Source organism: Triticum aestivum, chromosome 3A (assembly GCF_018294505.1).
Source record: "Triticum aestivum cultivar Chinese Spring chromosome 3A, IWGSC CS RefSeq v2.1, whole genome shotgun sequence".
NCBI lineage: Eukaryota > Viridiplantae > Streptophyta > Magnoliopsida > Poales > Poaceae > Triticum > Triticum aestivum.
The window spans coordinates 41,049,064-41,068,547 of NC_057800.1; the positions used below are offsets into that span (position 1 = coordinate 41,049,064).

At 43.5% G+C, this 19,484-nt stretch overlaps 3 protein-coding genes and 1 long non-coding RNA gene across 4 annotated transcripts; all 4 read left to right on the plus strand.

Annotated features, from left to right (window-relative positions):
- Positions 1-1,482: 1,482 nt before the first annotated feature.
- Positions 1,483-1,879, plus strand: LOC123057791 (uncharacterized). Its single transcript, XM_044480684.1, has 2 exons — positions 1,483-1,587; positions 1,718-1,879. The coding sequence occupies exons 1-2, from the start codon at positions 1,483-1,485 to the stop codon at positions 1,877-1,879; spliced, it is 267 nt and encodes an 88-aa protein (XP_044336619.1).
- A 7,515-nt stretch (positions 1,880-9,394) lies between these two features.
- Positions 9,395-12,666, plus strand: LOC123057792 (uncharacterized). The gene is made up of 4 exons (XM_044480685.1): positions 9,395-10,190; positions 10,305-10,593; positions 12,394-12,455; positions 12,544-12,666. Exons 1-3 carry the CDS (start codon positions 9,519-9,521, stop codon positions 12,411-12,413), a joined length of 981 nt encoding a protein of 326 aa, XP_044336620.1. The 5' UTR covers positions 9,395-9,518; the 3' UTR covers positions 12,414-12,455; positions 12,544-12,666.
- A 985-nt stretch (positions 12,667-13,651) lies between these two features.
- LOC123056707 (uncharacterized) lies at positions 13,652-14,200 on the plus strand. The gene is made up of 2 exons (XM_044480007.1): positions 13,652-13,899; positions 14,036-14,200. Exons 1-2 carry the CDS (start codon positions 13,681-13,683, stop codon positions 14,198-14,200), a joined length of 384 nt encoding a protein of 127 aa, XP_044335942.1. The 5' UTR covers positions 13,652-13,680.
- Positions 14,201-17,663: 3,463 nt separating this feature from the next.
- LOC123057793 (uncharacterized) lies at positions 17,664-18,423 on the plus strand. The gene is made up of 2 exons (XR_006426959.1): positions 17,664-17,872; positions 17,979-18,423. It is a non-coding gene; the product is annotated as an uncharacterized lncRNA (long non-coding RNA).
- The last annotated feature ends 1,061 nt before the right edge of the window (positions 18,424-19,484 follow it).

Here is a 19,484-nt window from a genome sequence, read left to right on the forward strand (position 1 = left end):
CAAGAGACTGTTTTCAGGACCCCAACATGTTCGTGCCAAGGCTTCACTTAAAAGGCAATCTGTCTCGTTGAGAAAAAAAATATAACAATGCCCTTTTAAAAAGAGAAAAATAAAATAATGCTTGTAGCAACGATGGGACAATTTATAAATGAATTTAAATGAGTTACTGTTCATGGTTCTATGATCTGTTTTCTTTCAAAGATTGTCCTTCCAACTTGGTTTTGAAGGTTTGTAACATGACTGATACAAGTTTTTGTTCATGCCATACTCCCTCGCTCGGCCCCATATTGCATTTGCACATTGATTTTCACAAAAGTCAAGATTTGACCAAGTTAGAGAGAAAGCTATCTATATGTACAGTACCAAATATACACTATGAAAAGAACGTTTCATGACAAACCTAGCGTATACATTTAGAACATGGTCAATGTTCATAGTTTGACTTTGAAGAAAAAAAATCTAATACGCGCTATATTTTGAGACAGGGGGATTACATTTTTTAGAACTACTATATTTATGAGTTCTAGCGTAGGATTTCTAAACTTGGGATCACCGGGAGTACTCCAAGCTGGACAACCATATAGGTTCTCACTCTGCTCACTCAAGTTTACAAGAAGGTTACAACTAACATTTCTAAAACATAAACATGTTTGCAAAATAAAAACAGCCAAAATCATACAATTTAGAGGTATTCAAAATAAATATTCAATGCAGTAGTATGTGAACTAAAACCCAGCTCGGAAACTAATGTGTTCATGTGCGACACAGAGAATCGCGAGCTAATTAAGTTTCAAAAGGCACATTAGAAAAATTATGCTACCTTCAACATCTAAAAATATATCTATTTAACCCTGGCAATTAATCAACTATTGTCGGGTACAAACTGTCATCACACTCAATTCAACTCTATTAAACAATGAGCTCCAAGTCAGACTACACGCTCTTCGTTGTACTTGATCGTTCCAACATCATGTGGGCTATATATACGATTGACCCTAACTGTGTCTACTAATCCCAACAGCCCGGTATACAGTGCAGCTTAACAAGTCAGAGAAATGGCGGCTTTCCTCCGGAACCTCTTCCTAGCGACGGCACAGCAGTACTACGGCGGCGTCGACGATGGTCAGCACAACATGGAGCGCCGCCTCCGCCTCTACGCCGACGCGTACATGCTGCTGGCCGTCTCCTTCCTCCTCCGGGCCACGCCCCCTCCGAGCAGCAACGCTGGCGCCGACGCCGTCACCGGGTTCTTGCTCTGGGTTGCCGCCGTGGCTCTTCTGATCCTGTCCTTCGTGCACCAGCGCTTCCCGGCGGCAGCCGTGGCCGCTGCTGACCTGGCGCAGGCGGCGCTCGAGCCACTGTTCGAGCTTCTCAACTGAGCGTATACATGCGCTGTGCGTGCCATGCATGCATTCGTGTCTGGGGACTGTCGCTTATTTAACTTTCTTTTTCGCTTTCTGGTCTGGCTTTGCTTTGTCGATCATGGTGATGCTGAAGAAGAACACGAGCGCCCTGCACTGCTTCGTGACCGCCCTCATGGTGGTCATGGCTGCCACCCTTCTCTCCTCATGCGACGTCCGCAAAGAGGTTAATCACTTAAATTTTCTATTTAATTTGCAAAGTCGCCGTTGAGATGAGACGATGAAGCAATTTTGTCGGATTAGATATCTAATCTTTGCTTTTTTTTCATCGTTTGTTTCCTTGCACCCATATGCAGATGGATAAGCCCCATGCTTTTCCCCTGCCCGCTTCGTGCTACTCCAAGCACTTTCCAAACTGCACCGACGAGCGGTGCAAGAAGTTCTGTGGTGGCGATGACATGCCGCCGGTCCCCGGGGCCTTCTGCAACGATGACAACAACTGTTGTTGTCCCATTTAGTTAATTATAAGCGCCGCTGAAGTAATCCAAGAGGAAATGGAGAAGCTAATAATATAAGCAAGAGATCAGACCTTTTCTAATCTTTGTAAACCAGCTTTTCCGACAATTTTTGTCGTAACGATTTTTATCATTGTATGTCTCGTTGGTTCGTGTATGTGGAGACAAATCAAAAGTAATGAAGCTTCAACAAAAATGGTTGATACCTGCGTGTTTACAGCATAAGCACAAACAAGTTTCTTGTTTATTGACTAGATGGACATGAGTATGCGAGCAAGTACTCTTGGTGTTTTTAACTTCACCCAAATGCAAGTCTCTTTACACTTCGAATACACATTCGTTAACTATATTTCTATTTAGCCCCACATTAATTTCATCAAGGATTGACAAAAACATACATTAATTTAGCCCCACAACAATATGCCGTCTATTTGATGAGCTAAGTAGCGAACCTACATCTAGAGACCAAACGCGCACCACCGCTCGCGGTAGTAAGTCGGCCAATTTCGTCTGTTCTATGGTCTTTTCTTTGGTTTTCCAACGGTTTCCTCAACCAGACCTTTTGGTTTTTTATGTGTTCTTTCTTTGGGTTTTCTCGATTTTTGCTTTTTCCAGTTTCCTCTTCTTTTCTTTTTATTTTTTTTCTAATTTCGTTAACTTTTTGAAATACCAAATTTAAAAAATCATGAACCTTTTGAAATATGAGAACAATTTTTAAACTTCATGGTCGTATTTTCAAATTGAGAACATTATAAACATTTTTTGATATCTAGGAACATATTTTGAAATCATGAATAATTTTAACCCGTGAACATTTATTGAAATCCAGTAATAATTTTTAAAATTTATCATTTTTTATATTCATGAGCATTGTTTAAGTCTTCAACATTATTTGATATCCGAGAACATTTTTAAATCTAAGAACATTTTATCAAATTTATTAATATTTTTTGAAATCCAAGAACGTTTTTTTAAATTCATCAATAGTTTTTAAGATTAATATGTCACCACAAATTTCAAAATAAATTGCGAGCCCAAGATAAAATTAAAGTGTGCATGGCTCAAACAAGTTCCTTAAAATTTTCATTAAAGTTCAGGGAAGCTGTTTACACTACTAGGGAAAACCTTATACACAGAATGTTACCAGTAACGCTGTACAAAATCAAACGCTACTGCTAATTAGTAGCAGCGCGCGTAAATAAACCGCGCTACTGCTACGACTTTTGCAGTAGCGCGTACTGGCGAAAAGCGCTGCTGCTATGTTTGAACTGGGCGCACATGGCTAGCCCAACCTAGCAGTAGCGCGTATACTGGCCCAGCGCTACTGCTACGCTCCTTAGCTGTAGCGCGCTTACGTGTAAGGCGTTGCTGCTAACAAAAATAAAATAAAGTGAAAAACAAGTAGAAAAGTAAATGAAAATGAAAGAAATAGAAAAAGGAGAAAGAAAAAAAATAAAATGTAAAGAAAAATAAAAAAAGGAAAAAGGGAGAAAGGAATAGCAGTAGCGGGTTTCAGTAAACGTGCTATAGCTAACATAGCTATAGCGCGTTTCCGGAAACTCGCTATCGTTACGTTTCACTTAAACAGCGGTCCCCCCCCCCCCCCCGGCCACCACTTTTTCCCCAAATCCCTCGCCCTCGCCGCCGTCTCCCCAATTCGTCGTCGCCCACTTCGCCGCCGTCTCCTGCCGGCATGGACGCCCGCAACCTCACCGTCTCCCCCCGAGGCTGCCGTCATCCTCATCGCCGCCGCCCGAGGCCGCCCTCAGCCTCACCGCCGCCGCCCGAGGCCGCCCTCGACGTCACCGTCGGCGCCCTCCACCTCACCGCCGCCCGAGCCCGCCCAGGACCGCCGTTGCCCGTGCCCGAGCCCGCCCTCTCTCCCCTCTCTGTAAGTCCCCCACCCCTCCCCCTCACTCATCTCTCTCTGCATTTTAGAGAAAAAATTAGTAGAGCAAAATTAGTAGAGCAAAAGTTAGTTAGGGCAGTAGGGTTTAATTAGTGTAGATGCTGCTTGTATAGTATATAGTGATACTAGTAGATGTTAATTAGGTTAGGGCAATAGTGGTACTAGTAGATGTTAATTAGATGTTTTTCAGTTAGGGCACTAGAGTTTTGCTAGGTTAATTAGGTTAGTAGTGCTGCTAGTAGTAGTGGTACAGTAGGTTAATTAGGTGATGTTAAATGAATAACCTAAATGAATGAAATTAGTAGTTAACTAATTTTTTTTTCCTTTCATCATTATAGAGCACTAAAGTTAACTGAATTTTGTTCTATTAGTAGTTAAATGAATTTTCTTCTACACTTTGTTTTTGAATTAGCTTGCGAAATTTGGACATGTGGTTGCTCGTGTATATTTGGACACTGTTTCCAGGGAATGATGCTTAGTGGCCTATGTTTTGCCGGATTGTTGATTCATTTTTTTTCCGGCAAATTTCAGGTTCTTGATTTGTCCACTTTTTAGCAAAGGTCATGCCGAAATTTTCCGTGAATTTCGGCATGACTTGTGCTACAAACTAGGACATATCGAGTGCCCGTGATTTGCCGCATCAGGAAGGAGTCAACATTCCTGCAAAACAATAGGCCTTTTTTATGTCATTATTCATTTTATTAGGTCTAGAATTAATTGACTAGATTTAATAATAGGAAACATGGCTAGCAACGATGAAGGACATGGTTCTGGTGATTGCGACGATGCCTACCGGGCGGCAGATGAATTTTTTAGCCTTACCGACGATCAACCGATGTTATTGCTGGGCCCACCAGTGGCATCGGGGACTGAGACCGACACGCAGGCCGGTGCTGAGACTAAGACCGGCGCTCAGACTCGGACCGGCATCGAGACCGGCGCTGAGACTGAGACCGGTGCTGCCTCGGGGAGTGGAGCCGGTGTAGAACCGAAAGCAAAGAGGCAACGGGTTCCTAACAAACTCAGGACTACTAGAGTGGTGGTCACGAAGGTGGACGACGGAAATTTTGAGCCAACGGTGCCCGAGGAAGCGCCTCGATGCTACGGCAATCAAATAGGCTGCATCGTATGGACAACCGCCACCATCAACGATGAGAAACTACAGAAGATAGAAAATATGAGGAGCTCCCTCCTAAAGAAGTTTCACCAGATATTCTTGTCCCCGGGCCGGAATGAGAATGATTATAAAGATTCAGATGAGGACCCGGCAATGAAGAAGATAAACAAACACGCCATGACCAAGTTTAGCGACGCGTTGGCCGCCTGGAAAAATCGAGTGAAAGCAAGGATCATCGACAAGAAGGAACCCTACTCCGAGATTGTAAAGGATAATCCGACAATCACGGAAGAGCGGTTTCAAATATTCAAGGAGGCTTGCGAGGCCAAAGATGCCAAAAAAGTCTAAGTGCATGAAGGGGCTTCAAGAGAGGAACTTTGGGAGCCACCACCTCGGAAGCCGTGATTACGGCAGAAAGAGGTCCAAATGGGCCAAGGAGGACGCGGAAGCCGCGAGTCTGGGCATCGCAGACCCCTTGGCGGAGTTCACCGTCCAGCAGGAGCGTGACGTCCTCAGGGCCCGGCACCATTGGGACCCAGTGAAAAAGGTTTACGAGACAACACCGGTCATTACGGAGTTCATAAGACTGCTAGTAATTTTAGTTTCTGATCAATTCGACTGCAGCACAGGATTGCGGTCGAAAGCGACTCGCCGTCTGAGGCATTGGCGAGGCCCAAGTGGGACACTCCATTCAACCGGGCGTTGAACATATTGAAACGACAACCGGTGGATCGACCGTCGTATGGACGCGTGCATGGTGTCGGAGACGGCGCCACGTGGAAGAAGTACTACCGTGAGACCACGGAGGAGAGAAAGGAAAGATGGAGATTAAATGAAGAAAACATCGACAAGAGGGTTGAGATTGCGGTTGAGAAGAAATCAACTCAGACAGTTGCAACAGCGGTAGCTGCCGCAAAAAAGGTGGCTGTAGATATTTCTACTACCTTGGTTCCGGCCGTTTTCAATTGGACCAGGCAATATCCAGAGAAAAATGTAGCGGACTTTCCCTTGCTGACTTCTTGGCAAGGAGCAGCTCGACTGGCGTTGCACCAGCACCTGCAGGTGCACCTGCTCCCGCACCGGCTCACGCACCGGACGTGCTAGGCGGTGCTTCGTCTTTGGCTGAGCTCGACGTCCTCAACGTATCTGTCACACCGGCCCCCTTCAATATAAATGTATAATATCCCGTTTTCGTTGCCTTTCGGATGTCTCACGTCACAGACTTTTCTTTGCAGGCCGACAAAACCCCGTGCACCATATTATACACCATCGGCGACCAGAAGGTGGACGTGGGGAAGGCAACGATAATGGAGCCAAAGGAACCATTGTTTCACAGCCGGCCGATCCCCCCGAACGTCTTCAAGGTTTCCGTGGCCAGTGTCAAACCGGGCCACGAGAATTTGCCTCCTCCAGTACTACTGGGGGATGACGACGAGACACCGCGGCGGCTTGGTGATTGTTGCAATGTTGGGTGGGTCCTGTTGTGGCCAAAGAGTCTGCTTCGTCTGGAGGTGGCCAGGAGCACACCCATGAGCACGCAGCCTCAGCAAGGTATGAACATCAATACCCCACCTACCCAATTAGCGTCGGGTGTCGAGTTGGGTGATAGCGGACGGGGTAAGGAGGAGGCTTCATTAGTCGCTGATGACGTCACCATGGATGAGGATGAGGATGACGATGGCGCTGCTGAACAGTATGTCTATACTGGCGCCTCCTCAGGGTTTGAGCGTCATGAGTCAGTGCCTGAATTGCCGTCTCAACATATTATGGACGACCTTCCGGTAGTAAAGAAGTTTGGGAAGAGAGCGAGGAAAGGCAAAAAAAGCTGTTTCTATGATCCAGCCGCCTCAGCAGCCTCGACTTTAGGACCGTATAGATATCCTCGATGCGGATAAATGGCATATCCCCGGTCAACCAATCCTACCTGCAACAGCGCTACGGGACAGATTCGGCGATCTAAAGAGACTTCATGACGATGTGCTGCGGGTAGAGAAAGACCTCATCGCCTCGAAAGATCCAGGATACCCACTCTACGTGATTAATGTTCCGCGGCAAATGTCGTACGTCGACAGCTTCCCCGCCGATAAGTTCTTCCTCCGATTCGATTACATATTCGACATGTTTCACGTGAAGAAGCTGGATTTTACGTTTGTCCGCCTTTATGCCTTGCACATGAACTACATCATCGGGGTTGAGCAGATATCTCATATCTGTGTCGCTGACCCGTACTACATGCACGAGGGCTTCTTGGGAGTCTGCGCAAATCACCGTGAATACGCGAGGGATTACATCGTCAGTTTCATGCTCGCCAATAAGGACAAGGGGGCGATTCTCGTGCCTAATCATCCCGTGTAAGTCATCCGCACTGCTATCCTTCGTCCTTCGATTTCAATCATTCATTTGCACGGTGGAGGCTAATTAATTTGAGGACTTATTTTGCGCAGCGGCGGGCGCGCCATCCTCATCATCCTCTACCCCCGATTCTCCCACGCTCTTTACTTGGACTCGCCGAAGAACATTCACAAAAAGGATTACACCCACATCAAGGATGTTCTCGACAGTGCTATGTGTTACTACCAATCAATGGGTGGAGAGGTCAGGGGCAAGAAGATAAGGGGCGGCAGGGTCGCCTTCGGCCATAAGACCGACTTCTGCTGCATCCAGCAACCGAATGATTCTCTTAATGATGGATTTTATGTCCTACACCACATGCTGGAGTACAGATGGGATCACCAGAACCTTCGCATGGCACCTTCTTCCGGCGATGCCCATATTCTGCAATGGGCAAAGGACATAGGAGATATCGAGGATCATCGACTTCGAGCTGAGTTCTATAACATCCAGCGCGAACTTGCCCAAATCATCATGAAGGAGGTCGTCAGAAAAACAAGGATGTTCTACGGAGAAGGACAAATGTCGCGGGAAGACATCCGAATATGGATAGCCTCTCAGTGTCTCGACCTGAAGCCTTTCACTAGGCTCGGGGACTATCTCCCTGACTTGGATGGATGGAACGACATGTTGGAGTGATTGTCGATACATGACAATGTGTCCATTTAGTCCATACTTTCTGTATGACAAAACTTTGAGTTATGCACGGTGAAACTTTATTTGTGATGTAATTAAACCGTCCTCCTCCTCGACTAGCGAAAATCACTCTAGTTAGGGCATTTTGGGGTACGATGAACTTTGTTATTTATGCTTATGATATGTTGTTTCTATTTTTGCCAAGTCTGTCTCTTTCTGTTGCTCAACTATATATGTTGCATATCATCGACTCATGTGATGATGCAGGTGCATAGATCATAGATGGCGAAGAAGTGCTACGCCAGGAGTATATATACGACAAGTGGCCGGAGTGTCAGGCCGCCCAGGTGTACCGGTTTCCGGTTTCCGAGCGACACGCAGTAGTTAGTTTAGGTTCACGCTAATGCGAGAGAGGGATACGAACTCATGTTCTCAAAGTGATAGCTCTTCTCGTGTATATCATTGTTTAGATGGATGACGATGTATTTGCAAGTAATCGAGACTTGTATCGCTATTTTCGAGATGATGACGAGAGACCACTTTGTGTTGGATGATAATTATGATGATGACATGATTTGATGAGACTAATTGTATGTATAAGCTATGATTACATTTGTATGTGTATGATATGCTAAAGATTATTTTATAAAGCCTATTCAAATACAAAACAAATATGCAGGAAAAAAACTAATAAATAAACTAGTAGTAGCGAGGGGGGAAATTTAGCAGTAGCGTCTCCTTACCAGTAGCGCGTCCCAGCAAACAGCGCTGCAGATAATATCAGTAGCGCCCTTTCCCAAAGAGCGCTACAGCTATTCATGTATAGCAGTAGCATGGGAAAACAGGCGCTACTGCTATACGTTAGTTGTAGCGCCTTATTAGTAGCGCCGGCACCCGCGCTACTGAGAGGCCCAAAACCCTCGCTGCTGCTAGGCTTTTTCCCTAGTAGTGTTATAAAGTTTTTCAGTTCTGGCAAAGTTCTTTAATTTTCTAACAAAGTGCAGGCCCACTGTTGGGAAAGTTCTTCAACTCTTTATTCAGTTTGTTTAGCACCTTAAAATAAAAATGAAAAATCATTCACTGTTTCCAGCAAATTTCATCACTGAAAACACTGATAAGCTTCTAAAAGATCATATTTCAATTTCAGTTAACAAATAGTATGTGTTAAAAATCATCTAAGACTACTCTTGCTCTAAAGATCTTGACGTTAGTTCAAATATATATTTTAATAAATGATTTTAAGATATGAATCATCTAAACTGTCAAAAGAAAAGTAAAAGTAATGAAGTTTGAGGAGAGGGAAAAGATAACGTAGGCATGCATGTGTTAGTGCAGGCATGCATGTGTTGTGTGAGAAGGAAAAAAGAGAAAGAGAGGCCATGCACATGCAAAGGGCTTCGATGAGTTAGGAAACGCTATATTGGGTGTCCGAGAGTCCCAGGTTTGTGGCGCGGCGTAGCGCAACGCCCGGGGCGTATCGCGGCGCGCGGCAGCCGTCGTCCACATCGGCAACCTACCCTCCCTAACCACAAACGCGCGTGAGGCGAGGGTCACCGACCGCGACAGCGTCACGCCGGGCCGAGGCGCGCATGGAGCTGTTCGAGCGCGCCAAGACGGTGCGGCTGCGGAGCCACCAAAACAAGTACATGTATGCCGATGAGGACGAGTCCCACGTCCTGCAGGACCGCAACGCCGCGTCCCCGAACGCGCGGTGGACCGTGGAGCTGGTGCCGAACGCGCCCGGCGTCATCCGCCTCCGCAGCCGCTACGGCCGCTACCTCACCGCCTCCAACGAGCCCATCCTCATGGGCGTCACCGGGCGCAAGGTGATCCAGACGCTGCCCCACCGCCTCGACTCCTCCGTCGAGTGGGTCCCCGTCGGCGAAGGCAGGCACGCCCGCCTCCAGACCCGCTACGGCAACTTCCTCCGCGCCAACGGCGGCCTCCCGCCGTTGCGCAACTCCGTGACCCATGACGTCCCACACCACCGCCATGCCGGCTGGGTCGTCTGGTGCATCGAGATCGTGCAGGTCCTCGTGCACCCGCCTCGATGCTCGGATCCCATCACCACCGCCTACTCTCCTCCTCTACCTTACAAACCACACTCTCGCTCGCCCTCGCCCTCGCCCGCTCCCTTGCCGACGGGAGCGCTCAGGCCTCCTGCGCCACCGCACCACCGTACATCGACTCCGGTCGTAGCGCAGCCCCCGCCGCCTCCCCCTGGATCCCTAGCGCCCCCGGTCGGCTTTTCGAGGCTCGAGGTCCGTACGCGCACCTGTTCCTGCACGATGAGTCCAACAACCCAATGGTGGGCCACCGACTTACGCTTTTGCTAATTTTGGTTCTCCATATATCGTGTTTGCGGACGCATGCAGTCGGCGGACTCCTTCTCGGTGCCGGTGCACAAGGTGGAGGGGCGGCACATCCACTACCATATTGCGGATGACAGTGGGTATGTGCGTGAGGGAGATGAGGGGCGCTCGTTCCTATTCAACGGGACAAGCCTTGGGGAGCTGCTGGAGAGACTGCAGGAGGACACGGGGCTCAAGGACGTGATCATCTGCTCCCGCAACCCCATCACAAGCAAGTTGATGCCGCTCCGCCTGCAGCTGCCGCCCAACAACAACGCCATGCATGTCGTGCTCGTGCACGAGTCCTCAAAAGGTACGAGAGAGGATTCTCCACCATACACGGGACCTCGTGTGCATGCATGCATACATATATTTTTTATTCTTGTTCTGTGGGTCCATTGTATCATCTATAGTGTTTTTTCTATCCCCTAGCATGTGCTATTCTTTAGTCACTGAGTTTCGTTCAAACAAATAGATGCCTGATATATTTTGAAATAAATTTTTCTTTTACTTTATGTTTACATAAATGTGTTTTTTCAGCAAGATCTTACCAAAAATCAATAATGTTTTATTCGGTTCCGCATAAGTAGTTTTATTGTTTCAGTATGGCTAGCCATGTTCTCGTAGTGTATCATAATGTTACACTGTTTACCTACGTGTTTCATCGTGTGTTAGTGTGTTTTAAATTGTTCCATACTGTATGTAAAAGTTAGTAACTAAGAGTAGTTTATATCCAGTTCCATTTGGGGGCATCGTGTTCCAGAGTGAACCATCGTGAATTTTAAAACTTGTTGACATATAATCAAAAGTGGTCTCGTTTTAAAGTCGTCGTCATCATAAACACAAATATGCAAATGGATCATAAAATGAACGCCTGGTTGAAAAGATAAAATATATTTAGACTTGGGAATAAAACAAAATACTGGCATGAGATGGTGAAGCATTGCTAGAACAGTAGTGAGAGAAGAGTCTGACCAACTAAGCAGTAGTCAGTGAATGTATGCGAATCTTCAAGAAAATCAATGGCCGCTACATGCACGTGATGGTAGACATGCCTTTCTCCAAAAGGTACACATATATGGACATACTTTCTTTTATTATTACTAGGTAATTGCTCGGTTTATGGCCCCCAAGAGGATTGTGATAAAATCCGATTCCTCAATGAGATCAGAACAATAAGATCAAGTGCTTCAGGACCGTGGCTCCTCTCAGGCTATGAGAACACCTGATTGTTAGTGCGGAAGATAAGAATAATCGCAACCTTAATAGGCGCATGATGGGTAAGTTCAATAAAGTGGTTAGTGATGTTATGTTGCATGATGTTAACCTTAATGGCGGTGCTTTCACATGGACAAACGCAACAATATATACGGTTCTCTACAAGATTGATCGCATGTTGGCATCTCCGGCGTGGCATGATCTCTTCCCGGACAGTTTTCTCCAAGGAATTTCCTCGACCACATCCAGCCACTGCCCATTGCTTCTCGCCACAGTTCACAAAGTTGTTGGCTGTCGCAGATTACGTTTTGAATTTTGTTGGTTATCCAGGGAAATGTGGACTCCTTGGCGCGGTCAAATCCAGCCCTCTGTGCTATTTCTGACCCGCTGACCGGACTATGTCGCAAGATCAGTTTCATCACAGATAAAACTCTTCAAATCTGGAGTGCCAAAATCTTTGGTAATATTAAAGAAAAATTTGTCTGGGCGACTGGATCAAGTGAAAGACAGTTGCACTCTCCATTTCTCTGGGACATGGCTTCAAGAGAATTAAAGGAAGCTGCTCGGACTTTGTTCAGTGGATGGAACGATGGCTCGTCAAAGATCTAGAATCACTTATTTGGATGCAGGGGACGCCAACCTCAACTTATAGAAGATCTGATGAGTTTGACTCTACGAAAAAGCTTGCATGCTAGCATATAAACTATTTTGAAAGGACCAAAAAGTTGACACTCACATTTGATCTTTAGATTTTTTATGTACTTCTAAATACTTTGGACGAGACGGAATTATTTTTCCAAAAAATAGCCATTCTCCACATTATTGACTGCGCTAAGATCCTTATACAGACTGTCACCCTCTAATACAGTTTTCTTTCATGTTGAATCATTTTCAGTGGCAAGATCTTTTTCATAAAATGTATGGTCCACAAGCTTTGGAGGATGTGTACGGCAGAAGGTAAAGCAAACTGCAAGATTGTGTATGTGTTGTCTATATTGTACCTTCTGTTTTTGCTAATTACGAAAATTCACTGTTCTTTTTTCAGTTACAGGGAGCTTCTTGTAAAGTGTTTTTTTTATCTGAGCATGTTGACCATTTCATTATCGTGGGCTAGATCTGGGCAGTGTAGGTGAAGAGCCGTGAAACTGTGTATACATTTATTTCTCAGATTTTTGGTTTCGCTCTTCTTCGAAGTCTGAGTGACATAGAGATGTTTCTGCACAATCTTTTTACATGTCACATGATATAGAATTTCACGTCAATGATTCATCGTTGCAACCATGCAATGTCGTGGGCGGGTGTAACCGAGCAAAAGTGGCACTATACATGTCTACCACCTCTGGTGGTAAATGTGTAGTATTGACCCCAGGACGTCCACCAAACACACCGTGAATGTCACGACACATACGCCATGTGGGTGGAACGACAGGTATTACACAGAACACACACACACACACACACACACACACACACACACACACACACACACACACACACACACACACACCGAATCCAACAAGTCAAATGTAACAAACACACACACACACAACGAATCCGACAAGTCAAATATAACAAACACACACACACACACAATGAATCCAACAAGTAAAATATAACAAAGGGTCATACAATGATACAACCAAGATGCGGTTCTCACAACGGAAGTGAAAAAATACCTTAGACAGGTAAAAGTTAACAAATGCCTTATTAAGAATGCTAAAAAAAGACTAGATGGCATTCATATCCTTGCTCCAACAACTGTCCGGGATAACCATAGCTAACGTGGTCCTTCCCCAAGAGATTACCTGATTTCTATGCTGCTATCTAATTTGCAGTATCAGGATGAAAAGAATAGATAAAGCAAGGTTAGTACTAATGAGTGATATTTAGTTTTGACAATAGATAATGAGTGATATTTAGTTTTAATAATAGATGATGAGGTAGCACATCAGATTACGAATTTAATTTTGAGAATAGGTCCAAGGGTGTTCTTTATAATAGTTTTCCGTCCTGCATGGCGTTTTCTGTATCAAATGATTGTAGTATCTATCCATGTGTCCATACATGACATATATATCCATTCCCTGTAAAAAAGGATATATATCCATTTATTTCTTACTTGAATTAAAGCGTCAATTAAAACATTTAATTCATACTTATAATTGGCTAGGCAGGCACACCAATGTACTTACAGGGTCTATATAAACAACACAACAAATCTCAAATAACAACACAGCAAAAAGAACTGCAGTACGTAAGCGTAGCTAGCCTCCTCCTCTACTGTAAATCGATCATGGTGATAGTGAAGAAGAACACGAGTGCCCTGTGCTGCTTCGTGGCCACACTCATGGTGGTCATGGCTGCCACCCTTCTTCTCTCCTCGTGTGACGCCCGCAAACAGGTTAGTCAGTTAAATTTGCTATATATAATTTGCATTGTCGCCGTCGTTGAGATCGGAAGTTGGAGCACATGTTTTTCAGATTAGATATCTAATTTGTGCATATTTTTATCGTTCATTTATTTACATGCATATGCAGATAGTTGAGCCGCGTGCTTTTCCCCTGCCGGCTTCGTGCTACTCCAAACACTTCCCGGACTGCACGGACGAGCGATGCAAGAAGTTCTGCGGCGGCGACGACATGCCGCCGGTCTCTGCGGCCTTCTGCAATGACGACAATAACTGTTGTTGTCCCGTTATCTAGGAGGAAATGGAGATGTCAATAATATAAGCAAGAGATCAGACTCTTTCTAAAATCTTTGTAAAACAGTTTTTTCGGCAAAAAAATTTAACAATTATATCATTGTGTGTCTTATTAGTAGACATATCGAAAGTAATGAAGCTTGAACAAACATGGTGTGTTACCTGCGTGTTGACAGCACTATCGCATACAAGTTTGTTGTTTATCGACTAGATGGACATGAGCATGCAGCAAGTTCTCTTACTGTTTCAAACTTCACCCAGAATGCAAGTCTCTCTACACTTCCCTTCCACTACACATTCGTTAATGATTTTCCTATTTAGCCCCTAAATAAATTCATCAAGGATTGACAATTTTTTTCTATTTGGGGAGGGGATATGAATTACATATAACCTTAATTTACAATCAAAAATAGAAATGTTTCACGTTCTACATGAACTATCAACCATTAATTTAGTTCTTGCAAGCAAAATATATCAGTCAAATCTTAGACAAGGATATATGTTTTGTATTAACTCTATTGTATCATCACAACAATGTGCTCGTTGGCATATGGCATATCAACATTACTTAGCTCCATATATGGAGAGAATATATGCATTGGTCAATATATAAGTAAGTTGTAACTAGAGTTGTACAACAAAATTAGGAAATGTAGCATAAAGAAACACATTTACACTACTAAAAACTACCATTTTACCTAGGGCCATGGTCTTTACCTAGAGCTCATTGGCCTCCTCAAGGGAAAGAAAAGGCATGAGGGCATCTCCAGGGGAGACCCGCAAAACTCCAGTATATGTTCGACCAGGCACTTTTATTCACTTTTGCAATCCAACACGGTTCTGCATCGGTCCGCGAAGTGGTCCGGATGTACATTTATTTACAAAGTGGAGACAAATATGGGGGAGCTATACCGGAGTCCGGACATCCACCTGACCAACCAAAAGCCTCTGCCTAGTCCTCCTCTCTTCTCTCTCTCCGCACATGCATGATCCCCCTCTTATCTCTCCTCCCAACTGGACACCACACCACAATATCCCACCACATGCATGGTCCCCGCATACTTTTTCTCCTCCCGGCCAGATACTTTGTAAAGTTAGCGTTAGATGGCTCCCTCCTGTATGATGTTCGCGGACCACGTCCCGACACAAAAATGGACATATACCAGAGGAATTTGTGGGTCAGTGTTGGAGATGCCCTGAACAGTATACCCTAGGAAAATATCATTTTCTAGCAAAAAAGAATTTGAAACAAATTCACCTAAGCTTGGTAGCAGGGCGACATATGTTTGGCTTCCCCGCACCATTTATTTAGTTTTGCACACATTGAGCCCACTTATCAGCGAGAGTGAGACATGACATGTAGCAAGAAAGTGCACGAAATTTCGAGCATCTTCTCCCTGGCCAATTCCAAATCCTCCTCTCCCAAAGCAGAGAGCTTCCCAGATCTGGGGCGTGCCCAACCCCGGACAGCCAAGCTTCCCCGGCCGCCACCTAGGTCATCACTTCTCTTCCCCTTCCTTTGACCCCCGATACCACCGTCTGCTAGGGTTTCTCCTTCGATGTCACCGCCGCTATATATATACCTTTGAATATAAAAAGTAAAAAAAACAAAAAAATCAATAACAACGGAAGAAAAACAAAACAGAAAAAGTAACATGATGTTAGCAGGCGAGCCGCAGCTACTGGGTCATGCAATACTTGCTGCACTTGCTGGCAAGCTGTGGTAGGGCTCGCTGCGGGCGACACATTGCGTGCTTGCGGTCATTTTTTTAGTACTTTACATTTGATTTTTCTAAAAACACGTGGGAAAAGTAATGTTGAGAAGTGTGACTTTTTGAGAATTTGAGCACATTTTTAGAAAATATGATATTTGTTAAAAAAAATAAAACTTTTAAAAAACTAAAAAAGTTGAATATTCTTTTGAAATTACGAACGTTTTTGGAAAAAGAAAAAAAAAATCAAGACTTTTAACATTTTGTGAAAATGCGAACATTTTTAAAATGAGTGAATTTTTTTTAAACGTCAAGAGATTTTAAAAAGTAAACACTTTTAATATATTTTTCAAAATTGCAAACATTCTTTTGTACAGGAAGAATATTTTTTTAAAAGGTAGATTTTTTGAAATTATAAAAAAACTAGGAAATTAGTGATTTCTTGGAAAAAGACAAACAATTTTTTAAAACTAAGAACTCTCTTTGACTTTGTGAAATTTTAAAAAAGTGAAGAATGAAAAAAATTAAAAAAGGCATAAAAATAAAAACCAAAAATGAAATAGGAAAAACAATGAAAAAAACAAACAGAAAAAACTCATTCAACGAACCTTATAGAAGGTTCACAAAACTCCTTGGCTCGCACTATATAATATGCTCAGTATGGGCCGTCCCATCTCTTGTCTCTCTGGTTATTCCCCTGTGCGATTCAACGACTGAGCTGCACTGAGTGACACAAAGGATTTGAGCAACTCGTATTTATTGATCCAGCCTGTTAGAGCGAGCCGAATGCCAGGTTAGCTTAAAGGTTGGGACTGGGAAAGATAGGCCTTGATTTTTGTTCGCGATGGGAGTAAGGTGGAACGAAAACGGCTAGCAATTTTGGGAGGAACCCTATTTAGCGGTTAAGGCGTCGGTTATAGGGCTTTCAGCCCATTTAGGTACTGCACTACGTTCGTCACGGAAGGTTTGAAAAGCTTCTGAAGCAAGCTTGCGAATGATTTTTCTGTTTTTTTCTTTTCCATTTTCTTCAGGTTTTCTATCTTTTTTTCTCATGTTTCTCTTTCTTTATTTTACCTTTAATTTCATGAACTTTTTCTTCAAACTCATGAATTTTATTTAGAATTGCAAACAATTTTAAAATTCACGGTCCATTTTTATTTTTTTTAATTCGTGAACTTTTTCTGACTTCACATAATTTTTTAAATTGAACTATTTTTTAATTAACAATATTTTTATAAATTCATGAACTTTTCTGTGAAATTCGTTAGAATTTGTGAACTTTTTCTGACTTTGCAGAATTTTCCGAATTCACTTTTTTTTTGCTTTCGCAGACTTTTAAAATTCAGGAACTTTTTTCAAATTCACAAACTTTATTTTGGCATCGTGAGCTTTTTTCAAATTTATGGAAGTCTTAAAAAATTGCTAACATTTTGAGAACCAACGTTTTCTTCTATTTGTTCGACTATTTCAAAATCAAAAAAGGCGAGAGATGGTTTTCTCCCTTACCGGGCAGGCAGGAAGAGCCGAGGTGAAGTGTACAAGGAGATGAAAAAACTAACGAAATTGACTAGCGACCGAGAGCTACATGGGCCGGCCATATGGATGCGCCGGTTTGGATCACTGTTCAAAGAAAAACAGATTTGGACCATGCATTTGGTGTGAGGGTGATTGAAACTTGGAAGGAACGACTGCTAGGCAACATGCCATGCTCATGATCGAGTAGAACTCTTCGCCAAGTACTATATAGAGAGAGAAGAGCGACGCAAGCAATACTCCTATATCAACACACAAAGAAGGCAAGAACTGTAGTAAGTACGTACGTAGGTGTAGCACCTCATCTTGTACTGCACACCATGGCGATAATGAAGAAGAACACGAGCTCCCTGAGCTTCGTCGTGGCCGCCCTCATCGTGGTCATGGCTGCCACCCTTCTCCTCTCCTCGTGCGACGCCCGCAAAGAGGTCAGTTGATTAACTTTGCCATTTATTCACGACGTACGTTGTCAAGATCGGACAGATGATTTGAAACTCATAATATTTTTTATTGTTTTTGTATGCACACATGCAGAAGGATAAGCCCACCGCTTCCCCCGTGTCGGGGAAGTGCTTCTCGAGGTTTTTCCCAAACTGCACCGAGCAGCGATGCAAGAAGTTCTGCGTCCAGCCACTCCCCGGAGCCGTCTGCATCGACAAAACCCACTGTTGCTGCCCTATTGCTTAGTTATAAGCGTCGTTGAAGCGATCGGGCTAAGAAATAGTACTGGTTAAAGATGGCAACAAGCAATATTTGTACACTTCGAAATATATACTACCTCTGTTTCTAAATATATGGCATTTTTTGCAGTCAGTTGAACTACAAAAACGTCTAATATTTAAGAACAAGGTAGTATATGTTAATGTTGTTTCTAGTTATGAACTGTTGACCCAAAGATTTATGTATTGAATTAATTGTATAATTATATCACCACAACAACGTGCTCGTCATCAATGTTAATTACTTCCATTTGGTTTGAGATAGAGTGATCATGTCGTATGACAGAATTAGAAAAGATAGAATAAAGAAACACATTTAGGATGTCGCAAGGTGCCACCCAGGGGGTGTTCGATGTGTTTTTTTCTGGAGGGCGAGTTGACAAGTAGGCAATGATGTTGGCACAATACCTCAAAAAAAAAAAATGATGTTGGCACAACATCGTAAGGGATATCAAATACAAAGGGTAGCGGAGAGATCAAGTCGATCCTAGAGAGAGAGGGGCTTTCAGTCTGATGGTTAATCTCTATTTAACGGCTGCTAACATTTTGGTCCCACGTTCTACATAAACTGTCAACCATTAATTTAGTTCCGGCAAGCAAAATATAGCAGTCAAATCTTAGAAAGGATATGGCTTTCTTTGGTTCATAGGATAGGAATTTTATAGGAATAGGAAAAACATAGGAAGTGAGATGACATACATGTCAATTGCTATAGAGAAAGAGATGTCATTTGGTGCATAGGATATGATTTTTTCCATTGAGTCTAGGCTAATGTTTTTTTCCTCCAAAACGTGAAGGATTGATTCCTATCCTACATAGGAATAGGAATCTATTCCTACAAACCAAAGGGTTTCAAAGGAATTTTTTCTTCGCAAATCCTATCCTATAGAATTTCTACAAAAATTCTACAAACCAAAGGAGGCCTATATGTTTTGTATTAATTCTATTATATCATCACAACAATGCGCTCGCTAGCATGACATATCAACATTAATTAGCCCCATAGATGCAGAGAATATATATGCATTGGTCAATATATAAGTAAGTAATTGATATGTCTCCAACGTATTTATTTTTTCTCATACTTTTCTTTTTGTTTTGGACTCTAATTTGTATGATTTGAATCAAAACTAACCCCGGACTGACGCTGTTTTCAGCAGAACTACCATGGTGTTGTTTTCGTGCAGAAATAAAAGTTCTCGGAATGAAACGAAACTTTGCAAGGATTTTTTATATCAATAATAAGAATTTCTAGAGTCAAGACCTATCGGAGAGGGGCCCCTGGGTGGGCACAACCCACCAGGGCGCCCCCCCTCTCCTG

Coding starts and splice junctions, on each gene's coding strand:
- LOC123056707 (XM_044480007.1), top strand. CDS start 13,681: ATGTACTTACAGGGTCTATATAAACAACACAACAAATCTCAAATAACA. Junction 13,900..14,035: donor CGTGTGACGCCCGCAAACAG/GTTAGTCAGTTA, acceptor ATGCATATGCAG/ATAGTTGAGCCGCGTGCTTT.
- LOC123057792 (XM_044480685.1), top strand. CDS start 9,519: ATGGAGCTGTTCGAGCGCGCCAAGACGGTGCGGCTGCGGAGCCACCAA. Junction 10,191..10,304: donor TCGGCTTTTCGAGGCTCGAG/GTCCGTACGCGC, acceptor GGACGCATGCAG/TCGGCGGACTCCTTCTCGGT. Junction 10,594..12,393: donor CGTGCACGAGTCCTCAAAAG/GTACGAGAGAGG, acceptor AATCATTTTCAG/TGGCAAGATCTTTTTCATAA.
- LOC123057791 (XM_044480684.1), top strand. CDS start 1,483: ATGGTGATGCTGAAGAAGAACACGAGCGCCCTGCACTGCTTCGTGACC. Junction 1,588..1,717: donor CATGCGACGTCCGCAAAGAG/GTTAATCACTTA, acceptor ACCCATATGCAG/ATGGATAAGCCCCATGCTTT.